Source organism: Ceratotherium simum, chromosome 33, assembly GCF_057802395.1.
Source record: "Ceratotherium simum simum isolate JZ-2026a chromosome 33, ASM5780239v1, whole genome shotgun sequence".
Classification (NCBI taxonomy): Eukaryota; Metazoa; Chordata; class Mammalia; order Perissodactyla; family Rhinocerotidae; genus Ceratotherium; species Ceratotherium simum.
Genome location: NC_141932.1, coordinates 17,557,562 through 17,584,383, shown reverse-complemented (window position 1 = coordinate 17,584,383; position 26,822 = coordinate 17,557,562). Strand labels below are relative to the sequence as shown.

The window sequence follows — 26,822 nt, the reverse complement described above, 5'->3', positions numbered from 1 at the left end:
AGGAGGGCGAGGCCGCGGTCATAAGCTCTGTCTGGGAGGTGAGTCAGTGTAGAGCCCTGCGTCTCTTCCGAGCTCGCCTGGCCGGGGAACCGCAGGTGCCGCCTTCGGCCTCGGGGAGTGGAAGCCGCGGGGGAGGGGCGATGGGTGGCTCACCTCGGCGTTAGGGTGGCTCGCGCGTCCCCGAGTCGGGGGCGGGCGGGGGTTGCGATCTCCGGGTCTGAGGGTCTCCCGGGCTCTCGGTTTCCCTCGCCTCCCCCACGCTGTAATCTTCGTCGAGTTACTAAATTCCGGTTTCTCCTCTGTAAAGTGGAGTTAATAGCAGTACCTCCCTAGTAGGCGCGTTGTGAGCCTTACGTGAAGTGATAGATGTAAAAACGCATAGACCCGAGCCTGACACGTGCGGCAAGGTGGCCGGCTGTTACCAGTCTGTTACTTCTTTCCGAGAAGCCTCCGTCCCAGAAAGCGGCTGTGGGTTCTGAGCTCCGGCTGCTTCTCTGACCCCTGCGGCCCGCGGGGCTGTTCGTGGATTCCTAATGACGCCCCACTTCCCCCGCTTTTTTAAAGGAAGGAGTGGTCTCACCCCCAGCTGGTGCCTGGGGATGTCCGCTGGGATTTATCCTGGACCAGAGACACAATTGTGATATCTTCCAACCTCCTTTCCTTTCTCCGCCCCGATTTCTCAAGGAGGGTGCAGAGGGGAGGAGGGAGTGACTTCTGGGCTCCTGGTAACATTGTCCCAACCGGAGAGAATTTAACACGCCATGGCATTTCTGCTCTCAGTGGGGAACAGACTTCTTTTGCTCGTTAGCAAATTTTTTCTACTGGTCAAGTGTTCACATGTTTATAGAACAAATGGGAGGTTGGATGAGACGTGTGTTGATGAATGAGTAATACTAATTGGTTAACTTGAGTGCCAGGTAGTCTTCTATATGCTTTATATGCGTTAATTAGCTTAATCCTCATAACAGGCAAAGATACTCTTGTTATCTGTATTTTACAGATGAGAATGTTGAAAAGTGAAGAATTTAAGTAATTTTCCCAAAGTCAAACAGCAGGGAAGAGACAGAACTGGGAATTTGAGCCCAGGCAGCCTGGGTTCTTGACCTGTATGCCAATGACTGAAGGAGGGAGGGTCATAATTTGGGACCTTAGAGGACCTGAAGGCTATGCTCATTTAATTAATTTCTTGTTATTTTATGTGACATTGTGTTCATATTCTGATTATAGAAGTAATTTGTACTCATCATAGAGAATTTGAGAAATAGATGAAAAGCCAAAAATTATCCATAATGCCAGGATGTAGAGATACCTGTAAACATGTTAATGTATTTCTCTTTAGTTGTTTGTATGGATGTATATTTTTCTGTGCTTCTCAAAAATTGTATCATATTTGTAGTATTTTGTGTGTGTGTGAGAGAAAGATTTGCCCTGAGCTAACATCTGTTGCCAATCTTCATTTTTTGCTTGAGGAAGATTAGCCCTGGCTAACATCTGTGCCAATCTTCCTTGACTTTGTATGTGGGTCGCTGCTACAGCGTGGCTGATGGGTGGTGTAGGTCCATGCCTGGGGTCCAAACCTGCGAACTCAGGCTGCTGAAGCGGAGCACTTGAACTTAACCACTACGCCATGGGGCCAGCCCCTACTTGTAGTACTTTTATATGTGGTAACTTGTGATTATGAACATTTTCAAACACAAATGTAGAGAAAATAATATAATGAATTCTCACATAGCCATCAACCCTTGTCAACTTTCAACTGCTGTCAACTTTTTGTCATTCTTGCCATGTAATCCTCCCCCCCTTTTTTTTTTGGCTTGAGTATTTTAACGCAAAATCCAGGCATTGAGTCAAGAGGATTTATACGAGATTATCATGAATATATGGAGGTCAAGGGAGAGAGGACATTCACAATTCCAAAGTTTGCACGTGGTAACTAGGAGAACGGTGGTTAGAGAGAAAGGTACAGCCCCCAAAAGAGGTGCGGTTAAGGAAAACAGGTGATGAACTTTATTTGCTCATTCAGAATTTAATTTGCTCTAGGTTTCCAATCGGTCTCTCCTCCCAGGCTGCAGATCCCTGTGTTGTGGGAATTGTGTCCTCTTTCCAGCATGCCCAGCACTGGGACAAGGTTACAGAGAGAAGTTATTCAGTTAAGTGATTGTGGCTGGTGCAGGTGTCCAGCTGGCTGCTGGATACCAGGGCCTGCAGCACTGAGAGACCGCTTTTTGAATTCCTGAAAACGGATTAGGTGACCAAACAATAAAAACGACCCATGTGGATATTTCTTGTACTTTGTCTCACTCACTCTTGGCTGTATACAGAAACCACAGCTTGCCCAGTGTATTCAAAAGTTGATGTATAGTTACTGATAATACTCTCATGTCCTAAAACAAATTTGCTTAGGAACAAACCAAAACCAATGCTTCATTTCTGCATTCATCACCAGGTCAGAATAACGAAAGTGGTACTAACAATAACTAGTATTTATTGGGAGCTTGTTATGAGTCATTAACTCATTTATTCCTCAAAAGAACCCTGTTACTATTCCCGTGTTACAGATGAGGCATAAGAGGATAATTGATACACGAAAGGTCACTCAGCAAGGATCTCCAGCGCTAGAGTTGAAACCATCCTTTGTAAAATAGCACCTCCCCATTTCTCTTTCTTCCCTTTTCCCCCAAATTTTTCTTAACAGTATCTGTCACCGGCTAACACATTATATACTTCTCTGTTGGTTGGTTTATTACCTGTCACCTCTCCTGTAACATCAGCTTCACGAGAGAAGGGACTTTATGCACTGCTGTATCTTTAATAAACAAAATTGTGCCTGGCACGTGCTGGATGCTCTATAAGTATTTGTTGAATGAATGAATGATCCTGGGGAGAGGTAATGAGGCTCTCAGCTAATAATACAGGGTGTATTTTATCAACTGTTCATTCAGGGGCCGGCCTGGTGGCGCAAGCGGTTAAGTGCGCGCGCTCCGCTGTGGTGGCTCGGAGTTCGCCGGGTCGGATCCCGGGCGCGCACTGACGTGCTGCTTATCGAGCCATGCTGTGGCGGCGCCCCATATAAAGCAGAGGAAGATGGGCACGGATGTTAGCCCAGGGCCAGTCTTCCTCAGCAAAAAGAGGAGGATTGGCATCAGATGTTAGCACAGGGCTGATCTTCCTCACACACACACAAAAAAGTACAACTGTTCATTCAGTCATTCATGTGGGGTTTTTTCTGACAAATCTGTATTGAGTGCCTGCTACATGCCATGAACTGTTCTAGGCACTGGAGAAAGAGTAGTGACCAAAACAATGGGGCTTACAGTCTAAAAAGTGGATAGATATAAGCAAGATCAATAACTAAACCATACATTAATATATTAGAATATAAAAGGGGAGTGAATGGGAGCAGAAGGCAAGTGGTGGGGTGAGAGATTTCAATTATATAAAGCACATCCGTAGAAGAACTCTTTGAGGAGAATGACATTTGTGTAAATACCTGATGGTGTTAGTTAGAGAGATAGATAGATAGATAGATAGATAGATAGATAGATAGATAGATAGATAGATAGGGTTTGCCTTATCCAGAGCCCATGATTGACCCTTTTATGAATATTTCACTTTTAAGAGTGACCTTCATGTTGCTTGAGCAAAGCAAATAACATAAGGAACCCAGAGGAAGAAGTTGGAAGATACAGTTCATCCTCTCCTCCTCCCAATGAGGAACAGCCTCAGAATTTTACAGCTCAAAGGAAGCTCGGAGGTCGATTAGCCCTATGTCCTTGCGCGAGTGTATCTGCAGTCATTCTCTGACTCCATGTGTTCTGAGTACTCGCAGTGTTCTGGGTGCTGGGGATAAAAAGCTGTGTTGATCATCTCATAGGCAAAATAGATAATTAGCAGCTCATTATCCTCCAGCTGCCCCTAGATGATGGAAGGCTTCTCGGAGCAGGGATCTGAAGGGTGAGTAGCGAGCAGGTCGCCAGCAGAGCCAAGCCAGACACCCCAGACCCCACTTGCTTTCTCCCGCTAAATACTGTGAGATGTCAAATCTCCTTGCAAAACCCTGTTACTGCACAGAGCAGGAGAGTGCAGTAGATACAGGGCCAGGGCAAGGGAACTGGATGTTAAGAACCGATACTTCTTCCCAGCTTTGAGAAGTGGATACGTGGCTCTTGTCCATACTAGATTGCTTCTGTCTCAAGTAGGAGGACTGTGAGTAGCTATCATGGATTGAAGGCTTATTTATAAGTATTCACCAAAACCTCTCAGCAGCCCTATGAGCTAGATATTATCATCCCCATTTTGTCAGTGTGGAACTAGGCACAAAGAGGTAGTAAGTCGGAAGAGTCAATAGTGGAATACTGATGATCTGGCGCCAGCGTCTCCCGGCTGATCACTTTCAGCCGAGTCTGTACCCTCCCACTCCCTTCCTTTCATCCCTGAGGATGCCCCTCCCATCTCTTTGAGTTTATGATTAGAGATGTGGAGACCAGATTAAGAGCAGGGGCTCTGGGGGCCGGCCTGGTGGCGTAGTGGTTAAGTTCGTGTGCACCACTTTGGCGGACCAGGGTTCGTGGGATCAGATCCTGGGCGTGGACCCACACGCCGATCGGCAAGCCATGCTGTGGCGGCATCCCACATACAAAATAGAGGAAGATTGGCACAGATGTTAGCTCAGGGCCAATCTTCCTCACAAAAGAAAAAAAAAAAAAGAGCAGGGCTCTGGAGTCAGAGCTGGAGTCAGGTGCAGTCTCGCCTCTCCCCAGCTCTGTGACCTTCGGTGACTTAATCTCACCAATCCTTAGCTTCCTCATCCATTAAATGGGAAGAACAATCATATCACCACTTACTGAGAGTTTACATAATGGGCCAGGCACTGAGCCAAGGCCTTTTTTTCTTCCCTCTTTTTAAAATTGAGATGTAATTTACGTATCATACGATTCACTCTTTTAAAATATGCAATTCACTGGTTTTTAGTATATCCACAGGTTGTACAACCATCCCCACTGTCTAATTCCAGAACATTTGCATCACCCCGCACTCCCCACCCCCGCCCAGCCCCTGGTGACCACGCATTTAGTTTCTGTCTCTGTGGATTTGCCTAGCCGGGCTTACTGGACTCACTCAATCCCCAAAGCAGCGTTATAAATTAGGATCTGTTATACTGCTATAGTATTGTTCATTTAAATGAGAAGAGACAGTCAAAGTTTTGTTTAAGATGAAAAAAACTAGCAGTCATTTTTTTTTTTTGCTGAGAAAGATTCACCCTGAGCTAACATCTGTGCCAGTCTTCCTCTATTTTGCACGCGGGACGCCTGCCACAGCATGGCTTGCTGTGGGTAGGTCTGCACCTGGGATCTGAACCTGTGAACCCTGGGCTGCTGAAGTGGAGCACGTGAACTTAACTACTACACCACTGGGCCAGCCCCTAGCAGTCATATTTTTAATTAGTTTTTCTTCACTACAGTGAGCATGGGAGAATGGGGATATACCATTGAGACTCTTCTGGCTATGTGAAGAAAATTCACGAGTATTTATAGTCATGCACCACATAATGACATTTCAGTCAACGACAGACTGCATATACGATGGTGGTCCCATAAGATGAGTACCATAGAGCCTAGGTGTGTAGTAGCCTATACCATCTAGGTTTGTGTAAGTACAGTCTGTGATGTTCGCATCATGACATAATTGCCTAGTGACGCATTTCTCAGAATGTATCCCCGTCGTTAAGCGATGCATGACTGTACCTTTTACAAAACCAGATACTAATTTCAATGAAATATCCTTATAGGACAACAGATTATTAAGTAATATAGCTAATCAGAATTATGGACTTTTCAGAGATAAAGGTGAATTTCTTGAGACAAAGTGTTTACAGTCTCTGAAATCTGGATGTCATAGAAGACTCCCTTTTTGGAAATGATGGCAAAAGATATTTGCAAGGAGAGCTTGACGACGCATAATACCACCTGCGTTTCTGCAGCTGCCTGAGATCAATGATGAGTGTCCATCTGCTCACACGATTGACACTCACAGCAATCCTGTAAGGGAAGCACTATTATTCTCATTTTGCAGGTGACAGATTTGAGGCACAGGGAGGTTAATAAAGTTAAACAGACTGAGTAGCAGTACCAGGATTTCGTCCCAGACCTTTGGCCCCAGAGTTCGCTTAGCCAGTACATTCTACTGCCATTTCCATGATACCCAGGGTGAGTAGATAACCCTGGGAGCTGCAAGGGACTCTTAGGTTAGCCCTGCTGCTTACAGTTGGGCAGGTTGTTCACTGCACAAGGGCCCCTGGCTGAGGGGCTAGTGCTGTGTGCCAAACCAGGGGTCACTTTTTAAAATTCACACAGAGCAGCCCAGGAGCCAGGGCTTGTGTCTCATGGCTTCTTTCTCCTTTGTCAGCCCTGCCTTCCCAGGACTCTGCCCTTCCCCAGAAGGAGCAGGAGAAAATGACCAAGTTTCAGGTGAGTTGAGTTTTGATTTTTATCCCTTAAAATTACATCTCAAAGATTAGACACATCTTTTTTTTGTCTTCCAGGGGAAGGATAAAGGAGGAAAATGTCCTCATTATGCACTAGTTACTTGCTTGTGTATTGATTCAATTTTTCGTTTTGGTCTTTAATTTTTGTTCTGGTTTTTTTTTTTGGTGAGGAAGAGTGGCCCTGAGCTAACACCTGTGCCAGTCTTCCTCTACTTTGTATGTGGGATGCTGCCAGCGTGGCTTGATGAGCGGTGTAGGTCCACACCAGGGATCTGAACCTGTAAACCCTGGGCCACAGAAGCAGAGTGCATAAACTTAACCACTACGCCACGGGGCCGGCCCCTAGTTTTTGTTCTGTTTTTAGTTTTGGTTTGTTTTATTTTATCATCATTTTTATTTCACAAATAGTGCAGAAATTCATAGATATCAAAAAATAAAAGCCCCACGTTACTACACTGCTTATAAATCAGCCGTTTTCTCCATGCTGTATTTTACACAATTACAATCACAATATTTGTGCAATTTTCAGTCTTGTTTTTTCACTTAATGTTATCGCTTGAGTTTCTTATGATTCCTTTATGTAGTTTTCTCAGAAGGGTTTTCATTTTTTGTCTGAACTTTCAGAAGCTACAAGCAAATGGACACACTGCTGTGCCTCTGAATAAACTTTGTTGTGATTTGTAACACTTTGTGTATGGGGCTTTTAAAAATGAAATATGATTTACTTACAAAAATTAGATCTTAAGTGTCAGGTCAATGACAGTTGTAGACCTCACTTTGCAAGTTGTATAATTGCATCAGCCACCCCCAAGACAAGGTACAGAACATTTATATTACCCCACAAAGTTCCCTCATTTCTCTTTCGAGTCGGTTCCCAACCCCAGAGAGGCACCCACTGTTTTGTTTGTTTTTTTTTTTCATTTAATTCTTATTTTATTTTTTTTTTAATTTTTACTTATTGCAGTAACATTGGTTTATAACATTGTATAAATTTCAGGTGTACATCATTATACTTCTATTTCTGCATAGATTACATCTATCATCATATGATTAGATTTGCTTGTTTTAAAAGTTAATGTAATTGATGGAAGCATATACTCTTGTGTCTGGCTTCTTTCACTCAGCCTAATGTTTTTGAGATCCATCTACGTTGCTGCACGTATCAGTACTTCATTCCTTTTTATTCCTTTTTATGAATATATCACAGTTTATCCTTTTAAAGGATAAACAAAATGCTCCTTTGGAAGGCCGTTTGGGTTCTTTCCGGCTTTTGATCGTTAGCCATAAGGCTCCTGTGAACATTCTTGTGCAGGTCTTCTTGTGGACGCATGTTTTCCTATCTCTTAGGTAAACATGCAGGGGTGGAATAACTGGGTTTGCAGGGTAGATGAATATGAATTGTTTCCCATAGTGGTTGTACCATTTCACGAGCCCACCAGCAGTGTGTCAGAGCTTCAGTTGCTCTGCATCTTTGCCCTCATTTGGTATTGTAAACCTTTTTTATTTTAGCCGTTCTCATGAAATGACATCTCACTGTGATTGTATTTCTCTCATGATAAATCATGTTGAATGCTTTTTCATGTGCTTTTTCACCGTTTGTATAACCGTTAGGAAAAGTTTGTTGAAATCATTTGCCCGTTTAAAAAACTGGCTTCTCGGGCCGGCTCTGTGGCTTAGCGGTTAAGTGCGTGCACTCCGCTACTGGTGGCCCGGGTTCGGATCCCGGGTGCGCACCGATGCACCGCTTCTCCGGCCATGCTGAGGCCGCGTCCCACATACAGCAACTAGAAGGATGTGCAGCTATGACATACAGCTATCTACTGGGGCTTTGGGGGAAAAAATAAATAAATAAAAATTATAAAAAACTGGCTTCTACTTCTTATCATTAATCAAGGTGTTCTTTATGTATTCTGAGTTCAAGTCCTTTGTCAGATATATATACTGTGAATAATTTTTTTCCATTCTGTGGTTTGTCTGTTAATTGTGTCTTTTAAAATCATTTTTTGAGTTGTAATTTACATATAATTTACATATAATAAATGCATTCAATCAGTTTTGACAAATATTCATCCCCATGTGACCATCACCACAATCTAGTTGTAGACCATTTCCATCACCATGAAAGGCTCTCTTGTGCCCCCTCCGAGTTCATCCCAATCCCACACCTCTGGCTGTGGGCAACAGCTGTTTACTTTATAGTACTGTAGATTAGATTAGTCTTTTCTTGAGTTTCATATAAATGAAATTATACAGTATGGGCTCTTTTTGTGTCTGGCTTCATTTGTTCATCATCATATTTTTGAACACATATCAATAGTTTGTTCCTTTTTACTGCTGCATAGTATGTCACTGTATGGGTATACCACAGTGTGGTTATCCATTCACCTGTTGATGGGCATTTGAGTTGTTTCTAGTTTTTGGCTATTGTAAATAAACTTCTATAAGCCTTTGTGTACTAGATTTTGGATGACCACAGGTTTTCTCTTTTTTTGGGTAAATAATTAGGAGGACAATCTCTGGGTCATATGCTTGACTTTTTAAGAGAATGCCAAATCCTTTTCCATTGTGGTTGTATATTTTAAATTCCCACCAGCAATGTGTTAGAGTTTCAGGTGGTTCCATATCCTTTCCAACATTTGTTATTTTCAGTCTTTTAAATTTTAGCCATTCTGGGGGCTGGCCCTGTGGCGTAGTGGTTAAGTGCGCGCACTCCGCTGCTGGCGACCCGGGTTCAGATCCTGGGTGCCCACCGACGCACCGCTTGTCAGGCCATGCTGTGGCGGCGTCCCGTATAAAGTGGAGGAAGATCGGCACAAATATTAGCTCAAGGCCAATCTTCCTCAGCAAAAAGAGGAGGATTGGCCTGGATGTTAGCTCAGGGCTGATATTCCTCACAAAAAAAAAAAAAAGAAACTCTTAAATTTTAGCCATTCTAATGACATAGTATAGTGGTATATCATTGTTGGTTTAATTTGCATTTCCCTGATGCCTAAGGATGTTGAATATCTTTTCCTCTGCTTCTTGACCATTTGTATGTCTTGTTGTGGAAGTGTTTGTTCAACTCTTTTGCTCAATTTTTAAATTAAATTGTGTTCTTATTATTGAATTTTAATAGTTCTTTTTATTTTTTGGATACAAGTCCTTCTGACCCATGAACATTTAGATCTTCTTTCATTTACATCTTCTTCCATTTATTTGGGTCCTATTCCATTTTTCTCAGTCACATTTTATAGTTTTCAATTTATAAGTTTCTTACACATATTTTGTTACAGTTATCCCTAAGTGCTTGATGTTTTTGTGGTGCTATTCTGCATGGTATTGTTTTTGAAATTCAATTTCTATTTGTTTGTTGCTAGAATACAGAGATATAATTGATTTTTGTATCTTGACTTTGCTAAATTTGCATATTAGTTCATTTTCCTACCTCTCAGGATTTTCTACATAGATGGTCGTCAGTAAATAAGGAGCTGTACTTCTTCCATTCCCATCCCTGTTCTGTTGACTTCTTTTTCTTCTCTTATTGCACTGGCTAGGACTGCTAGAATAATTTTGAATAGAAGTACTGACCATATCCATCCTTGCTTGTTCCAAATCTTAGGGAGAAATCCTTCAGTCTTTCACCATTACCTGGTGGGCTTTTTGTAGATGTCCTTCATCGGGGTTGAGGAAGTTCCCTTCTACTCCTACTTTACTCAGAGTTTTTATACTCAGATAGTCCTATGTTCCTTTGGTTCAGTTTGATTCTTTTGAGCCTTGTTTTTAATCTTTGTTAGGGTAGGTCTAGAGTAACCTTTATTCCAGAGCAGTGGTTCTCAATTGAGGGCAGTTTTGCCTGAGTGTGGGACATTTGGCAATGTCATTTTAGACTGTCATGACTAGAGGGGTGAGTACCACTGACAACTACTGGGCAGAAGCCAGGGATGCTGCTAAACATCCTATAATGCGCAGACTAGCCCCCACAACAAAGAATTACCTGGTGTAAATTGTCAACAGTGCCGCTGTTGAGAAACTCTGTTCTGGAGATGGTTTGGCCCTTCTGATAAAGCATGGCCCTTTGGTTGCTACCAAACGTCCCTAGTGATCAGTGAGGGCTTTCCACTTTGGCTGTTTGGAAGTCAAATGCCTCTAAGTCCTGCTCAGCTCTGGGAACCATTCAGCCCACAGTTCCCCAGCCGCTCTCTGCCTGGCCCGGGGAGTTTCATCCTCTACATGCACAGGTGAGTTTCCATCAGTAGACGCAAAGGGATGCCTGGGCAGATTCCCAGTGCTCTTCTTCTGCATAACTCTCTTCTTGCTGGAGCTCTGCCCTGCAGTTTCCAACTACTTCAGCCTCCCCACTCTCTGATTTCTGTCTCCTCAGCTCAGCAAGACTCTGTTTGGGTTCCCCCTTCTGCACCTGCAGTTCAAAAATTATCTATAGGCAGAAATCTAGGGTGATCATAGGGCTCATCTCATTTGTTTCCTTCATTTCAGGGATCAAAGTATTATGCTTTCAGTGTCTGAAAACAGTTGTTACATATATTTTGTCTCTATTTTCCTACTTGTTTATGGTAGGAGGGCCTGCTCATACCAGTTACTCTATTACAGCCAGAAGCTTTATGACCTGCATTTTTTTTTTTTTGGCAAGGAAGATTCACCCTAAACTAACATCTGTGCCCATCTTCCTCTATTTTGTACGTGAGTCTCCACCACAGCATGGCTTTATGAGTGGTGTAGGTCCACGCCCGGAATCCGAACTCATGAACCCCAGGCCGCCGAAGCAGAGTGTGTTAACTTAACCACTATGCCACCAGGCCAGTCCCTATCACCTGCGGTTTTAACAACTATATCATATTTCAATGAATTGATGTTCCTTTAAAAAATTCCCTTTTCCTAGACATTTAGGTACTTTAAGATTTTTTTTTAACGTTTTAGAGAACATTGCCAGAACAGTTTTATTACGTATAAGCTCTGTTCCCAAAAAGCAATTCTGGAGACTGCCACTTCTGGAAAGATGGAGGAGGTGTACTTTTCCCTAGTCTTCCTGCTAAGTATAGTAGAAATCCTGGACGTTGCATATAAAACAAACTTGAAAGATGGAGAGAAGGCAGACTGGCCAGGGACCTCAAGACTCAAGGAATGACAAGGCGATGAGTTACTGAGTTTTCTTTTTGCCTCATATATCCCAGACTGAGTGCTGGAGAAGACAGCAACATGGACATACCAATGGGTGCAGACCAAAAAAAGCCTTCTCTGTCTAGTCAGAAGGCCAGGAAAGGGGCAGCCTAGCAAGACAGAAAACTTTTAGACAGTAACTGCTCTTCTCCAGTCAAATACCACAAAAAACCCTGCAGCCCTACCCCCACCCCTGCCAGGCTGTAATGAGCCTAGACTTCCTGCCTCGCCAGGTGGTAACCAGCCACTCAATCTCCCTGCTGGGGGGTAATGAGCATCCCCCACCACTACGGTGTCAGTGGAGACAATGTGGGAGCCTGGACTCCCACCCCCACCTGGTGGCAATGAGCCACCTCTCCTTTTCCATCTTGGGCGTGTCAGAGGGGGCCTAGTGGAAAATGAAGACTTCCATCACTGCCCAGTGGAATTGAGGCCAAACCCCCATTCCCCATGTCAGTAGAAGCCAAATGGGGACCAGTAACAAACCACCTCTGCCACTTCTGGCCAGGGTAATATCTGCATAGACCTAGTAAAGAGCCATAACTCCACCCCCCTGCCCAGGAGTAAGGAACTCCTCACCCCACCAAGTGTCTGCAAGGCCAAACAGGGAATCTGGACTTCCCTCCCCCAGCTGACAGTAACAAAGCTCTGCCTCCCTTCCCCTTCCAGACAGGTGTCAGAGGAGACCTAGTAAAACAGAAGATTTAAATGAAATCCCAAGCCTCATAACATAATACCCAAAATGTCCAAGTTTCAATGGAAAATCACTTGTTATACAAGAACCAGGAAAATCTCAACTTATATGAAAGACAATCAACAGACACAGTGAGATGAAACAGAGGTTAGTTATCTGACAAGGACTTTTTTTATTGTGGTAAAAGATACATAACATAAAGTTTGCCATTTTAACCATTTTTAAGTGTACCATTCAATGGCGTTAAGTACATTCACAATGTTGTGCGACCATCACCACCACACATCTCCACAACTTTTATCATCTTCCCAAACTGAAACTCTGTACCTGTTAAACAGTAACTCCCTACTCTCCCCTCCCTCTAGTCTCTAGCAACCATTTTACTTTCTGTCTCTATGTATTTGACTGCTCTTGGTACCTCTTATAAGTACAATCATATACATAATATGTAATCCTTTTGTGACTGGCTTATTTCACTTAGCATAATGTCTTCAAGATTCATCCATCTGACAAGAATTTTAAAGCAGCTATCATAAAAATATTTCAATAAGCAATTATAGACATGCTAGAAACCGAAGAAAAAATAGAAAATCTTAGCAAAGAAATAGAAGATATAAAGTAGAACCAAATGGAGATTTTAGAACTGAAAAATACAGTAAATGAAATTTAAAAAATACCCTCAATGGGTGGACTCAACAGCAGAATGAAGGGACAGAGGAAAGAACTTGAAGATAAAATAATAGAAATTATTTAACATGATTAAAAGAGAAAAAATAGACTGGACAAAAAAAGAGAGCCTCAGGGACCCATGGGAATATAACAAAATATCTAATGTACATGTCATCGGGCTCCCAGGAGGAGAGGAGGAAGAGGATAGGACTGAAGAAGTATTTGAAAAAATATGGTTGAATATTTCCCAAATTTGGCAAGAAACATAAACCTACAGATTCAAGAAACTGAGTGAACCCCAAACAGTGTAAACCCAAAGAAATCACACCAAGACATGTTATCATTAAACTTCTGAAAACTAGAAATGAAGGCAATGAAGAAAAAATCTTGAAAGTAGTCAGAGAGAATTGACACTTTAGCTATAAGGGAAGAACAATTCAAATGACAGTGGCTTTCTCATCAGAAACCACGGAGGCCAGAAAGAAGTGACACACTATTTTTCAAGTTCTGAAAGAAAAGAACTGTCAACTCAGAATTCTGTATCCAGGAAGAATATCCTTTGGGAATGAAGGGAAAATCAAGACATTCTCAGATGGAAGAAACTAAGGGAATTTGTAGCCAGCAGACCTGCTCTAAAAGAATAGCTAAAGGAAGTTCTCTAAACAGAAAAGAAAGAAAATAGAAAAAGGTTTGGGGTTTCAGGGAGGAAGAAAGAACAATGGAATGGGTAAAAATAAGGATAAATATAATAGACTATCTCTCTCTCCTCAAGTTTTCTATTATGCTTAATGGTTGCAGCAAAAATCATAACACTGTCTGATGTAGTTCTAAATGTATATAGAAGAAATATTTAAGACGGTTATAAATGGGGTAGGGTGAAGGGACTTAAAGGGAGGAAAGCTTTCTACATTTCATGCCAACTGGTAACTTATCAACAACAGTAGATTGATAAGTTATGTGTATATAATGTAATACCTACAGCAACCACTAAAAAACTATACAAAGAGATACACTCAAAGACACTATAGAAAAATCAAAATGTAATTCTAAAAATGTTGAAGTAACACACAGGAAAGCAGGGAAACAGAAACAAAAAATGAGAAAAAAAATAAAATGGCAGACTTAAATCCTAATATATGAATAATTCATTAAATGTAAACGGTCTAAATACACCAATTAAATTACAGAGATTGGTACTGTGGATTAAAAAACATGACCCAACTATATGCAATCTATAAGAAACTCACTTCAAATATAATGGTACAGGCAGGTTGAAAATAAAAGGATGGAGAGAGATATACCATGCAAACATTAATCAAAAGAAAGCAGGAGTGACTAAATTACTATAAAAATGTAATCACACACTTAACCATACCAATCATAATGATATTGATAAAAGCTAACATACGTTGAGGACCTACTATCTGCCAGGTGTATCTGTTCTAAGACTGCTGTCCAGTAGAACTTTTGTGATGATGGAAGTGTTCTGTATTGTGCTATTCAATATGGTAGCCACTAGCCACCTGTGGCTCTTGAGCACTTGGCATGTGGTTAGTACAACTGAGGGAGTGAATTTTTAATTTTATGTAATTTCAAATTAATTTTACATAGCAATGTGACTAATGGCTACTGAATTGGACAGTACAGTTCAAGAACTTTATGTATATTTATTCATTTATATATATAAGAATCTTCTGATATGGGTACCATCACACAGATGAGGAAATAAATTAAGAGATTTGTGTGTCTAAGGTCATGCAGCTTGTGACGGACGGAGCTTTGAGATTTAAATTGAGGTACCCTGGCATGAAAAATTGTGCACTTTGACACTTCAAATGCTGTCATAGTGTCATTGATGCTGTCATAGTGCCTTGAGAGCACAGAGGACCGATTTCATAGCTCCCCAGGAAGGGTGACCTGTTGGTTTGTCACATTGTAACAAAGTGACAGTACCCAGGCTTAATGAATGTATGAGTAAGAAAGGAAAGACAAGGACTATCAGACCCTGTTGGGACTAAATTGACCTGAGATTTCTGGGACAATTTGGTAGTATCAATTAAATTATAAAATGTATATACCCCAAGATTCAAGAGTTATAGTTCTAGAGTGGTTACTGTAGGAATAATCACAAATGACACCAAGTTAAATATACAGGGATTATGTTTTAATTGCATGTACTTTTGATGTGACTGTGGAAAATTAGTGTATGGAATTGACATGCAGGATGGAGAAGAGGAGGAAACTATGTAAGGTAGATTGCCGGCCCTCAGAATCAAGAACAACTTCCCACTCATCCTCTCCACCCACTCAGTGGTGCCCCTCGCCCAGTGCCCATTGGTCATAAGATTGAGGTCACACGTGCTTGATGTTGTAGGAGGCAGTGACGTTCAAGGACGTGACTGTGACCTTCACCGAGGAGGAGCTGGGGCTGCTGGATTCTACCCAGAGGCAGCTGTACCGAGACGTGATGCTGGAGAACTTCAGGAACCTGCTCTCAGTGGGTGAGGACAGGCGCCCTCTCTAACTCAGTGCCAGCCCCTAGAGTGTCTTGGTTTCCAATGTTTAAGACTTGGGACTCTTGAAATGCTTCCCTGAGCCTGGGGATCTGAATTTCCTAATTCCTGTGGGACATCTTGTCCATACCTTGTCTGTTTTTTTCAAATTGCAGTTGTGACATCTTGGTGGGATTTAAAATCAATTGGGGGGTTACATCATTATTGTGTTTAATAAAATAGTACAGAAATATCATATCTCCTTCTCAGGAACTGCATACAGTACAACAAAAATTGTGAGTGAAAAATAGGAAAGAAGACATGATAGAAGTAGATAATGGGCAGGATCAGATCATTTATCACCTGATTCAGTGATGTACATCTGTGTGTTTGTGTACTGGGTCACAGCATGAAAGGTCTTTATTGCAACAGGTCAGGATCAGAATTTGAAATAATACTACTTAGAGCACATGAAGATTATAGTATTGGAATTAAAATTTTTGCCTTGAATGTGTTCACCTTATACATGTGCCATTTCTTTTTCACAGGATATCAGCCCTTCAAATTAGACGTGAGAGCACAGTTGGGGAGGGAAGAGAAGCTTTGGGTGATGGAGACAGAAACCCGAGGAGATGGGTGTTCAGGTGAGCATCTTGCAGCTCTGAGTCCTTGCAGGGTACAGCCCAGGTGCCCTCCTTCCCGCCACCCCCTGACTGCCACCCCAGCTGAGTCCCCTGCTTTATTGCCACAGCTTCATCACTGCCTCCCTGCCTCTGCACTCCTGCAGTCCATTCTCCACACAGCAGCCAGATCACGTAAGTCAGATCCCGTCACCCCTGTGGTCACCCTCCCGTGACTTCCCATCTCCCTCAGTACAATCCAGAATCCTTACAGAGACCTCCAGGGTCCTACGTGATCTGGCCACCACCCTCTCTCTGGATTAATTTCCTCTCCTTCGCCATTTGCTCGTTCTTCCAGCCACATGGGACTGTATCTTCGACGTGCCGAGCGTGCTGCTGCAGAACTCCCGGCTGTTCTCTTGCTCTCCCATCTGCCTGGGATGTTCTTTCCCCGTCCATCCTCCCAGCTCCCCACCTGACTTCACTCATGTCTGCTCATATGTCCTCTCATCACAGAGCCTGCTCTGACCACCCTGTTTAAATACCCGTCTGCCTTATTTCTTGTCTAATCATTAATCAGCTGACATATTAATGTATTATATTTTGTTTACTTGTTTGTGGTCTTTCTCTCCCCATTAGAGTGTAGCTTCACAAGAGAAGGGATTGGACCTGTTTTCTTTATTGCTGTATATTCAGTGCCTGAAATAGACTTGACACATAGTATATGTTCATTAAATACTGGTTCAATGAATGAGTGAATGAATGGATGAATGGATGGATGGATGCATGCATGGCTGGCTGGCTGGCTGGCTGGATGGATAGATGGATGAATGGGTAGGTGGTCCCATTTAAGGCTCCCTCACAGCATGTCCTAACCTGTGTTGTCTGCATGGCCATTGGTAAGTGCCTCCTCGTCCAGATTCCCAGTGATGTCCCCCCGCCCTACCTGCACCTCTCCTTCCTGCCTTCCCTTCGTGTCCCCCTTTACTTCACTCCCTCCTTCCTTCATCTATCTTTGTGTATCCCTCAGGTAAACCCAGCCTAAAATACAGTAATTACAGTCATTCCTACTGGATATAAGCACTAAAAGCTAAACAAACCAACAAAAAACCCATGACAGTCTAGCTGCTAGTCTGATGGATTAGGCCCTGGCTGTTGTGAGGAGTGGGGGGAATCTTTCCAGTCCTTTGATCCTTTCTTTTCTCGTACCTTCCTGCTGCGTGAAGGTTTCATGCAGTCAGGCGTGTTGGGCGCTGGGTCCATTTGACTCGCTACCGTAATTTTCTGTACAAACCTAACCTTGGGAATTCTGATCCCAGTTATTACCATTGTCTGTTTTTTTCTTAATAGGTACCTCTTCAACTGCTTTACCTCCTTGAACAAATCTTTATTTTTAGCTTTCAATTTTGGGTGACTTTTTATTGAAATATATCTTATATGCAGACAACTGAGCAAAATTATAAAACGTACAGCTCCATGAATTTTCAAGGTGTAAAATGACTTCTTATTTGTTTTACAGTTCTCTCTATATTGAGGTAAACTTTAAATGTGCACATGTTAAGTATGCAATTTGATGAGTTTTGACAAATGGACGCACCTTTGTAACTCACACCCCTCAGAGAGCTGAACAAATCTGACAGCATCTTCTGCCTTCCACTTCCTTATTAAAAGTTCTTTTGGCAAATGTCAGAATATCCCAGGGTTTTGCACCTAGGTGCCCTGCTCCATCTCAAAGAATATCCTTGAGGCCTGTTTTCACTGCACAGAAGCACAAACAAAAGGGTTTCTTCTTCCTTGAGGATCCTTACAAACAGAAGCTCCCTAAGAAGGGTGCTAAGTGTATCTGTCTTCCCTCCTCCTGGAGATAGCTCACAAGTGGAGAAAAAGCTGGTGTGATTGAAGGATTATTTCAGAACATTGTTAATCTTCTGGTGAATATCTAACCTAATTATAATTTCTATGGTAAATTAATTAGTTATGGTGTAATTTCTATGGTATATTTCTATTAGTTATCTATTGCTGTGTAACAAATTACTCGTAAACTTGGCTTAAAACGAGAAACATTTATTTACAGTTTCTGTGAGGAATCTAGAGTCAGCTTAGCTTGGTGATTCTGGGTCAGGATATCATAAAGTTGCTGTCAAGTCCTCCACCAGAGCTGCAGGCCTCTGAAGGCTTGGTGGGACTGAAGGACCTGCTTCCAAGATGGACTCCTTCACTGGGTGTTGGCAGGAAACCTCAGATCCTTGCCAAGTGGGCCTCTCCCTAGAGCTGCTTGAGCGTCCTCAAAACATGGCAGCTGGTTTTCCCAAGCTGGTTATACCCAAGAGAGTGGAAGACAGAAACCACAGTGTCTTTTATGACCTAACCTTGGAAGTGACCTACTATCACTTCTGCCATATTTTATTGGCTTCCCAGACCAAACGTGCTACGTGGTGGGAGGGGCTTTAGTGGGGTGTGGATGCCAGGAGGCAGGGCTCATCGGGACCATCTTGTGTGCTGGCTACCACAGTACCTTTTAGTATGTACAGATGCATACCTACCTGGAAGATAATTTTAGCCATTCAGGTTCATCAGAAAATTGAGCCAAATTACGTGGCAAGAGTTATCATAGGATTTTTACTCCCGTAAGTTGTGTCAGTTATAGGAATAAGTTTTCTAGGTTTTTTTCCAGTTATAATGTTTACGTTGAATATTATGTACTAGGACTTCATTGAAATAAAGGGGAATTTTCTCAAATCTAGCTTGTTTATTAATGTGTGTTTACTGGCTAAATTAAGGTAATAAAGATATCATCTCATGAGTTCATTATCAGGACAGAGGAGATACTTCCCTATGCAAATATATTTTTTTCACTTTTGCTGAGAATGTCCCCTGCTCTGTAGCCTCGTATTTCTAATTTTGACCTCATACGTAAGTCTTAGTGTAGTTCTAAATGACTGTCATTAGCCCTTAGTGGATAGGAGCCTACTTTTCACGTCTGTTTCCATAGGCATGAAAAAAACCAATGGTAAAGTCAAGCTGAGCTCTCTACTGATTAAATAAAGTCTCCCAATGTGGTGGACCTGTGAAATATTTTTCTCTCTGAAGAAGCATTCACTTGTCCCCATTTTCATCTCTGAATTCTCTTTATCCTTCCAGGACACAAGAATCACCATGAGCTAGAGACTCTTCAAGAAGTAGGATTAAGATACCTTTTACATGAAGATCTTATGTTCTGGCAAATATGGGAACAATTTACAAGTCAGTTAACCAGAAATCAAGACTCTATAATAAATCGGCAAGGCAAGAAGTCCAAGTCGCCAAAACAAGGTGATTCCCTCTGTCAGGTGTGGGCAGGAGAATCTACTCAGGTTTGTGAAGATGAGAAGTACAGAATAAAGCTTCAAGGGGAGAGTTCCAGTAGTATCAAAAACCAAGAGTTTCCAGTTAAAACCACTTGGGATTTCTGGAAGAGAATGTATCTGAGAGAGTCACAAAATTATCAGAGTAGGTGTCAGCAAATTGACATAAAAAATAAACTGTGTAAATGTGATCATTGTGTTACGAGAAGGATCTCTCATCACCATGATGATCAGGAAGTACCCAAAAGAGAGAAGGCTTACAGCCACAATAATTGTGGAAAAGAGTTTGTGAAGAAATCGTCTCAGCAGAGTATAATCCACGCAGGAGAGCAAAGCTCTGATGAGAATGGAAAAGGCTTCAGCCTTGGCTCTAATCTTGAACTTCATCATCAATTGCATGTAGGAGAGAAGCTCCATGTATGTAGTGAGTGTGGGAAGGGCGTCAGTTACAGCTCAGTGCTTCGCATTCATCAGAGTGTTTACACAGGAGAGAAATGCAGTAGGAATGAGGAGTGTGGTGTGGGCTTCAGCCAGAGCTCACATCTGCAAACTCATCAGAGAGTCAACCCAGGAGAGAAAGCCTACATGTGTCAGGGGTGTGTTGAGAACTTCAATCAGAACCCCCCTCTTCCCACTCATGAGCCCACTCCCCCAGGAGAGAATCTGTATGGGTGTGACAGGTGTGGGAAGGGCTCCAGTCCTAGCTTAGATCTTAACATTCACTGTGTAGACAACACTGGAGAGAAATCCTGGAAATGTGAGATGTGTGATAAAGGCTTCAGTCAGAAATCACAACTTCGAGCCCATCTGAGTGCCCAGCCTAGAGACAAAACCTACCAATGGGAGGCCTGTGACAGGATATTTAATCAGAATTCTGGCCCTCATCAGAGAGTTCACACTGGAGAGAAACCATATAAATGTGAGGTATGTGGTAAGGACTTCAGTAAGGCCTCAAATCTTCAAGCCCATCAGAGAATCCACACTGGAGAGAAACCATACAAATGTGATGTGTGCAATAAGACCTTCAGCCGTAATTCCCATCTTCAGGCCCATCAGAGAGTCCACACAGGAGAGAAACCCTACAAATGTGACATATGTGGGAAGGACTTCAGTCAGGTTTCCCATCTTCAGGCCCATCAGAGAGTCCACACAGGAGAGAAGCCATACAAATGTGAGACCTGTGGGAAGGGCTTTAGTCAGAGCTCACACCTTCAAGACCATCAGCGAGTCCACACTGGAGAGAAACCCTACAAATGTGATGTGTGTGGGAAGGGCTTCAGTTGGAGCTCACACCTTCAAGCCCATCAGAGGGTCCATACAGGAGAGAAACCCTACAAATGTGAAGAATGTGGGAAAGGCTTCATCTGGAACTCATATCTGCATGTCCATCAGAGGATCCACACGGGGGAGAAACCCTATAAATGTGGCATGTGTGGGAAGAGCTTCAGTCAGACCTCACATCTTCAAGCCCATCGGAGAGTCCATACTGGAGAGAAGCCCTACAAATGTTTTGACTGTGGTAAGGGCTTTAGTAAGAGTTCGTGTCTTCAGGTTCATCAGAGGGTCCATAATGGTGATAAATCCAATACACCTGATGAGTGTGATAAAGGTGTTCTTCAGAACTTAGGCTTCTCATTTTCATCAGAAAACCCACATAGCAGAGAATACTTATAAAATTGTTGTGTTTTAAGAATTCAGGACTGAGCTGAGTTTTTTACAGTCAGCTGAATGCCATTGGAGGAAACCTATTTGCGGTTGTTTCCGACAGAGCTGAAAATGTCACAGTTCTTAAGAGAATGCACAACAGAGAAAGCCTGCAAGAGTGGTAAAATAAGTTTGTCAGAACCTCCACATTCCATAGAATCTACACTGGAGGGAGGCCTTAAAAATGATCAGGAAGAGTGGGACTTTAGCAAAATATAATGATGGATGTGACAAAATCCGTATCCCCTGGAATGTGAGCTCCATGGGGGCAGGAAGTCTGTGTACTGCTGTATGACCAGGTCCTTGAACCAGTGCCTAACAAATAGTAGGTGCCCTGGAATTGTCTAACTTGATAGAGAGGAAAACCTATTATAAATAGGACAAACATTTTAAATTTTTAGTGAACTCAACCCCAGTTAGTCATAATAAATTGTACTAGGAAAAGGATTCTTGTAAGAAGCCTTAAAACTTAATTCAAGGAAATGATCATTTAATAAAAATATATAAAATCAGGCAATCTGCAGTTTGAGTGTAAGGTTTTTGCAGTTAGATCCTGTCCTCTGCTCAGTTTCTTTTTTCAAGCAGTCATGGGCTAAAGTTCTTATCTTATCATTGAAGACTTTCTCTGTGCAGTGTACCATCAATTGTGTGTCACATAAGTTTTACTATCTTTTTTGGAGGGGGGAGTCTTTTGTGACAGGAACAGACTGAATGGAAAAAGAGAAACTTATTTTTTTTCTAAGGATTTTTATTTATTTTATTTCTCCCCAAAGCCCCAGTAGATAGTTGTATGGCATAGCTGCACATCCTTCTAGTTGCTGTACGTGGGACGCGGCCTCAGCATGGCTGGAGAAGCGGTGTGTCGGTGCGCGCCCGGGATCCGAACCCGGGCCGCCAGCAGTGGAGTGCACGCACCCAACCTCTAAGCCATGGGGCCGCCCTGAGAAACATTTTTAATTCCATGAAGCTTCATGAGAAGAGAGTGTGCAAAAAAGAGGGAACAGGGCCAGCCCCAGTGGCGTAGTGGTTAAGTTTGGTGCACTCCACTTTGGTGGCCTGGGTTTGGCTCCCAGGCACAGACCCACACCACTCGTCTGTGAATTGCCATGCCGTTGCAGTGGCTCACATACAAAAAGAGATGTTAACTCGGCGAATCTTCCTCAACAACAACAACAAAGAAGGGAACATATAATGTGCATTTTGGATGTTGAACGAAGCGATTAAGGCACCAAGCATCTTGGACCACCCCATGCTTCTCAGGTGCCTCAGTGGTTTTCAGATTTGCTTGGTTGACTGGTTTACTCTAAATTGACTGGAGGTAGGGGGCAGTTTCCCACAATTTTTTTTCTTAACCTTACCTTCCACAACGCTGGATACTCAAGTTCCATGTTATCTCAGGTTTCATGTTACCGTCAGAAATCCAGGGCCAATAATGCTCTGCTTTGTCATTACCAGACGTGAGGGTGAGTACCACAGCTCATGGTTGTTTATGTCAGCTAGGATGTCTTCAGTTGTAAGAAATAGAAAACCCAACTCAAACCAGCTGAGACAAAAAGGAGGATTACTACTTTAAAATCCCTGTCAGATGATCCCAACATCTAAGTTATCTTGGTCTTTATGTCTGTTGAGTGTATTGTCTCCTTCAAGTTGTGATTGTTCTGGTTCTTGGTATGGTGAGTGGTTTTTTTGTTTTATTGTTTCCTGGGTATTTTGGGTATTATGTTGCAAGACTTTGGATTCCATTTAATCTTTTTTAGCAGGCGTTCACCCTGTTTAGGTTTTGTACATAGGTCCAAGTGGGGTGGAAGTTCAACTGTCCTCTGGGCCCCCTTGACACAGTGTGTGTGTGTGTGTGTGTGTGTGTGTAGGGGGTGGGGATAAGATGCAGAGAGCCAACTGGCACTGCCTCCTCGCTGCTGGATGGGGATGAACACTCGTCCCTGTTCAGTCTGCTGACACCACCCTAGTGGGGGGAATTGGAGCACTGACTGGGATGGACTCATTTCTGTTGGTGGTGGGGGTGAGGTGGGAAGGTGGAAATTCCGCTCTCCACTCAGCCCCACTGATGCCATCCTGGCTGGGGAGGGTCAGGCAGACCTGGTATTATGGATCCTTGTCTGTCATTTTTGCCTTCTGTTCCAAAAGGTGCAGTTCAACAAATTCCAGGGAAGTGAGATTTCCTTTCTTTGTTAAATACCTTGTTCATCCTCAGAGAATAGATATGTCTTTCTTATGAACGGAGTTTAGCATCCATTAAGGGATACTGCAGGGGCACTATTCTTGGTGTGTTTAAGCCTCAGGGAGGTAAGTGATGTTATTCCCATTGTAACGTGAGGAAATGGCTCAGGGAGGTTAAAACCATCGCCTTAGTCCACACAAGTAGCAGGATTTGAACAGTTCTCAAAATTCAAGATTTTAATTCTTAATTATGAAAAATTTCAAAAATACTCAAAAAGAAAAAATGTAATGGACCCCCAATATTCATCACCCAAATCCAACAATGATCAAGATTTTGCCACATTTGCTTAATCTATCCCTTTTTCCCTCATATGCTGATGTAATTAAAAGCAAATCCCTCATATCATTTCACACCTACCTACTTCAATAGGCATCTCTTAACTACAGGCTATTTTTTTTTTTAACAAAACTACAGGGCCATTATCATACCTAACATAATAAATAATCAAATTTCTTTGATTGCTTCAAATTTTCACTTTACAGTTTATTTAGTCTGTAGTTTTCTTTGTTCTTTCTTTTTTGGGGTATTGCCTTTCTCTGGTTTTGGTATCAGGATAATATTGGCCTCTTCTATTTTCTGAAAGAGATTGTGTATAATTGGTGCTGATTCTTCTTCAAATGTTTGGCAGAATTCTCGAGTGAAACATCTGGGCTTAGAGATTTCTTTTTTGGAAACTTTTAAATTATGGATTACATTTCTTTAATAGTTATAGAACTATTCAGATTATTTCATGTTGGGTGAATTTTGATAGTTTGTTTTCAAGAATTGGTCCATTTCATTTAAGTTGTTGAATTTACATGGGTAGAGTTTTTCACAGAATTCTTTTATTGTGTTTTTATTAGCTGTAGGATCTGTAGTTATATCCCCCATTTTATTCTTGATATTGGTAATGTGTGCTGTCTTATCTTTGTCAGCCTTGCTAGAAGCTTATCAATTTTACTGATCTTTTCAAAGAATCAGCTTTTAGTTTCATTGATTTTTCTGTTTTCAGTTACATTTATTTCTGCTCTCTATTATTTCCTTTCTTGTGCTTGCTTTCAATTTATTTTGCTTTTCTTTTTCTAATTCCTTGAGTGGGAGCTTCAATTATTGTTCTGAGATCTTTCCTCTTTCTAATGTAAGCATTTAGTGGCATAAATTTCCCTCTCAGTAACCCCCCCTTTTTTTTGTGAGGAAGATCAGCCCTGAGCTAACATCCATGCCAATCCTCCTCTTTTTGTTGAGGAAAAGCGGCCCTGAGCTAACATCTATTGCCAATCCTCCTCCTTTTTTTCCCTTTTTCTCCCCAAAGCCCCAGTAGATAATTGTATGTCATAGTTGCACATGCTTCTAGTTGCTGTATGTGGGATGCTGCCTCAGCATGGCCAGACAAGTGGTGCATCGGTGCGTGCCCGGGGTTCTGAACCTGGGCTGTCAGTAGCAGAGCATGTGCACTTGACCGCTAAGCCATGGGGCCAGCCCCAGTACCCATTGATTTTAATATGTTGTATTTTCATTTTCATTCCATTTCCAAATGTTTGGAGATTTTCCTGTGTTTTTTTTTTAACTTGTTTTGTTTTTTAGTTTCATTTCTAGTTTAATTCCGTTACAGTCAGAGAGCATACTTGTTATGATTTTGATCAGCTCATATATTCCCAGACATCAATTTATTCCCTCAGGAAGAAAACAACATGAATATCACACATGGTAAGGGATTTAGAAGGAAATCATCTCTTACAGCCATCACTGAATTCTCACTGGAAGAATAGTGTTACAGGTATAATGTACATGCTGAGGGATTTGGTTTTAGGTCACTTCTTTGTGTTCATCAGGGAGGATAGGAAAGAAATTCTAAACAAGTAAGAGTGTGGAGAGGGATTTAATCAGAGCGCCCATCTTGTCCACTAGAGGATGCACCTTGGAGAGCAATCCTAAAATGCAGTGAGAGGGGAAAGTGTTTCAGTTGAAGTGATATTCTTCAGTCCACTCAGTTTGCAGTCAGGAGAGAGGACTTACTGTGAATAAGGGTAGAAAAAGCTTGAGAGAGAGCAAACACCTTCACATTCATTCGAGTCCACAAGGAAGAGAAGCCCTACAAATCTGTGTATTTAGAAAGGATTTTGCATACAGCCGAGTTTTCCACACTCATCAGAGAGCTCTCTCAGGGGATCAATCCTATAGCTATAACGAAGGTGATAAGAATGAAAAAGACCGTGAATGTGAGGAGTGGAGTAAGGGCTTCGTTTGGAAATTCAGATCTTCGTGTTCATCTCAGAATCCACATGGGAGAGAAGGCTCCATAAACGTAAAAAAGGTATTAAGGACTTCAATTGAAACTCCCATCCTTTTGCTCATCAGAGATGAATGAAGAAGAGAAATCCATATACATGTGAAGAGTTCATTGTTTTCAATAACAGTTCAGACCTTCTCATCAAAGTCTGCACAGGAGGACAGATCCTATAAATATGGTCAGTACTTGACCTTTCAGAGCTCAGTACAGAAACAGAAGCTGCTCTGTATATTCCAGTATGAATGCTTTCAGAACAGGCAGGCAGAGGCACATGCAGCTGTTGGAAGGGCTAAGGGAATGGTGACCGTTGAAGCAAACGCCAGCCTGCGGCACCAAAGTGGATTCCCAAGAGCTTTCTTAGGAGCTTCTGCCAATCTCAAGAAGCTCAGGCTACAGCAGCAAAGTGGGTGATACTCCAGGGCTTTCTCTGAAGCTACTGAAGATCGGGGAGGCCCCCCAAACTACCTCAGTCATGGACACCAAGGTGGGTGATTACCAAGAAGCTGTCCTGGACGCTGCCTCCAAGCTCTTGCCCGCCCATGCCTCTGCCTGCAATTGCCTTCAGACAATAACGCCCTCTCTTCTTATGCTTTCTGAATCCTGTGTGAGCACCTTCTCAACGGCTAACTGTAACCAAGAGACATCTGGGGAAGGGGATTCTGAGATATGCTGTTCCTGTCTTCTCTTCCAGCACAGGAGACCTTAGAAGAGCCAGTCACAAAGAAGTGATGATGCCAAGTCAACAACAGACAGTCGAGCATAGTGCTGTCAGGGCTTCATGTGCACCTCAAGTCTTAGTCAACACCAGAGTCCACGCTGATTTGTGATCAATCCATATATGTGATGCTGGAGGAAGGGCTACAGTTAGCACTGGTGTCTTTGAAGACTAATTTGCAACACAGTTGATCGACCCTATCGGTGTCATGAATGGCAAGGATTCCAGTGGTACTTCTGGTCTTCCCAATCATTAAACATCTATGCAGAACAAAAACTATAAGTGTGATGCTTGTAGCCATGGCTATCATCAGAGCTCAAACTGCTATCCTACCATCTACGCAGGAAGAAAATCGTAATTGGGATGAGTCTTCAGATTTATTAAAAAGACCGTATTAGGGCCGGCCCTGTGGCTTAGCGGTTAAGTGTGTGCGCTCCA

At 42.4% G+C, this 26,822-nt stretch overlaps 1 protein-coding gene across 3 annotated transcripts; it reads left to right on the top strand.

The window, feature by feature from the left end:
• ZNF233 (zinc finger protein 233) lies at window positions 1–26,822 on the top strand. Of its 3 annotated transcripts, XM_087421618.1 has the most exons (5): window positions 1–38; window positions 6,406–6,467; window positions 15,376–15,502; window positions 16,042–16,137; window positions 19,255–26,822. In XM_087421618.1, the coding sequence occupies exons 2-5, from the start codon at window positions 6,453–6,455 to the stop codon at window positions 21,129–21,131; spliced, it is 2,115 nt and encodes a 704-aa protein (XP_087277744.1). In that variant the 5' UTR covers window positions 1–38; window positions 6,406–6,452; the 3' UTR covers window positions 21,132–26,822. The 3 variants fall into 3 exon arrangements, with proteins under 3 accessions (XP_087277744.1, XP_087277745.1, XP_087277746.1); XM_087421620.1 differs by lacking the exons at window positions 1–38; window positions 6,406–6,467 and adding an exon at window positions 16,245–16,308 and having other exon boundaries at window positions 15,478–15,502; XM_087421619.1 differs by lacking the exons at window positions 1–38; window positions 15,376–15,502 and having other exon boundaries at window positions 4,971–6,467.

Excerpts from the sequence above, each read along its gene's own strand:
- ZNF233 (XM_087421618.1), top strand. Across the intron at positions 15,503-16,041 it reads CAGGAACCTGCTCTCAGTGG|GATATCAGCCCTTCAAATTA; the intron begins GTGAGGACAGGC and ends TCTTTTTCACAG. Across the intron at positions 16,138-19,254 it reads CCGAGGAGATGGGTGTTCAG|GACACAAGAATCACCATGAG; the intron begins GTGAGCATCTTG and ends TTATCCTTCCAG.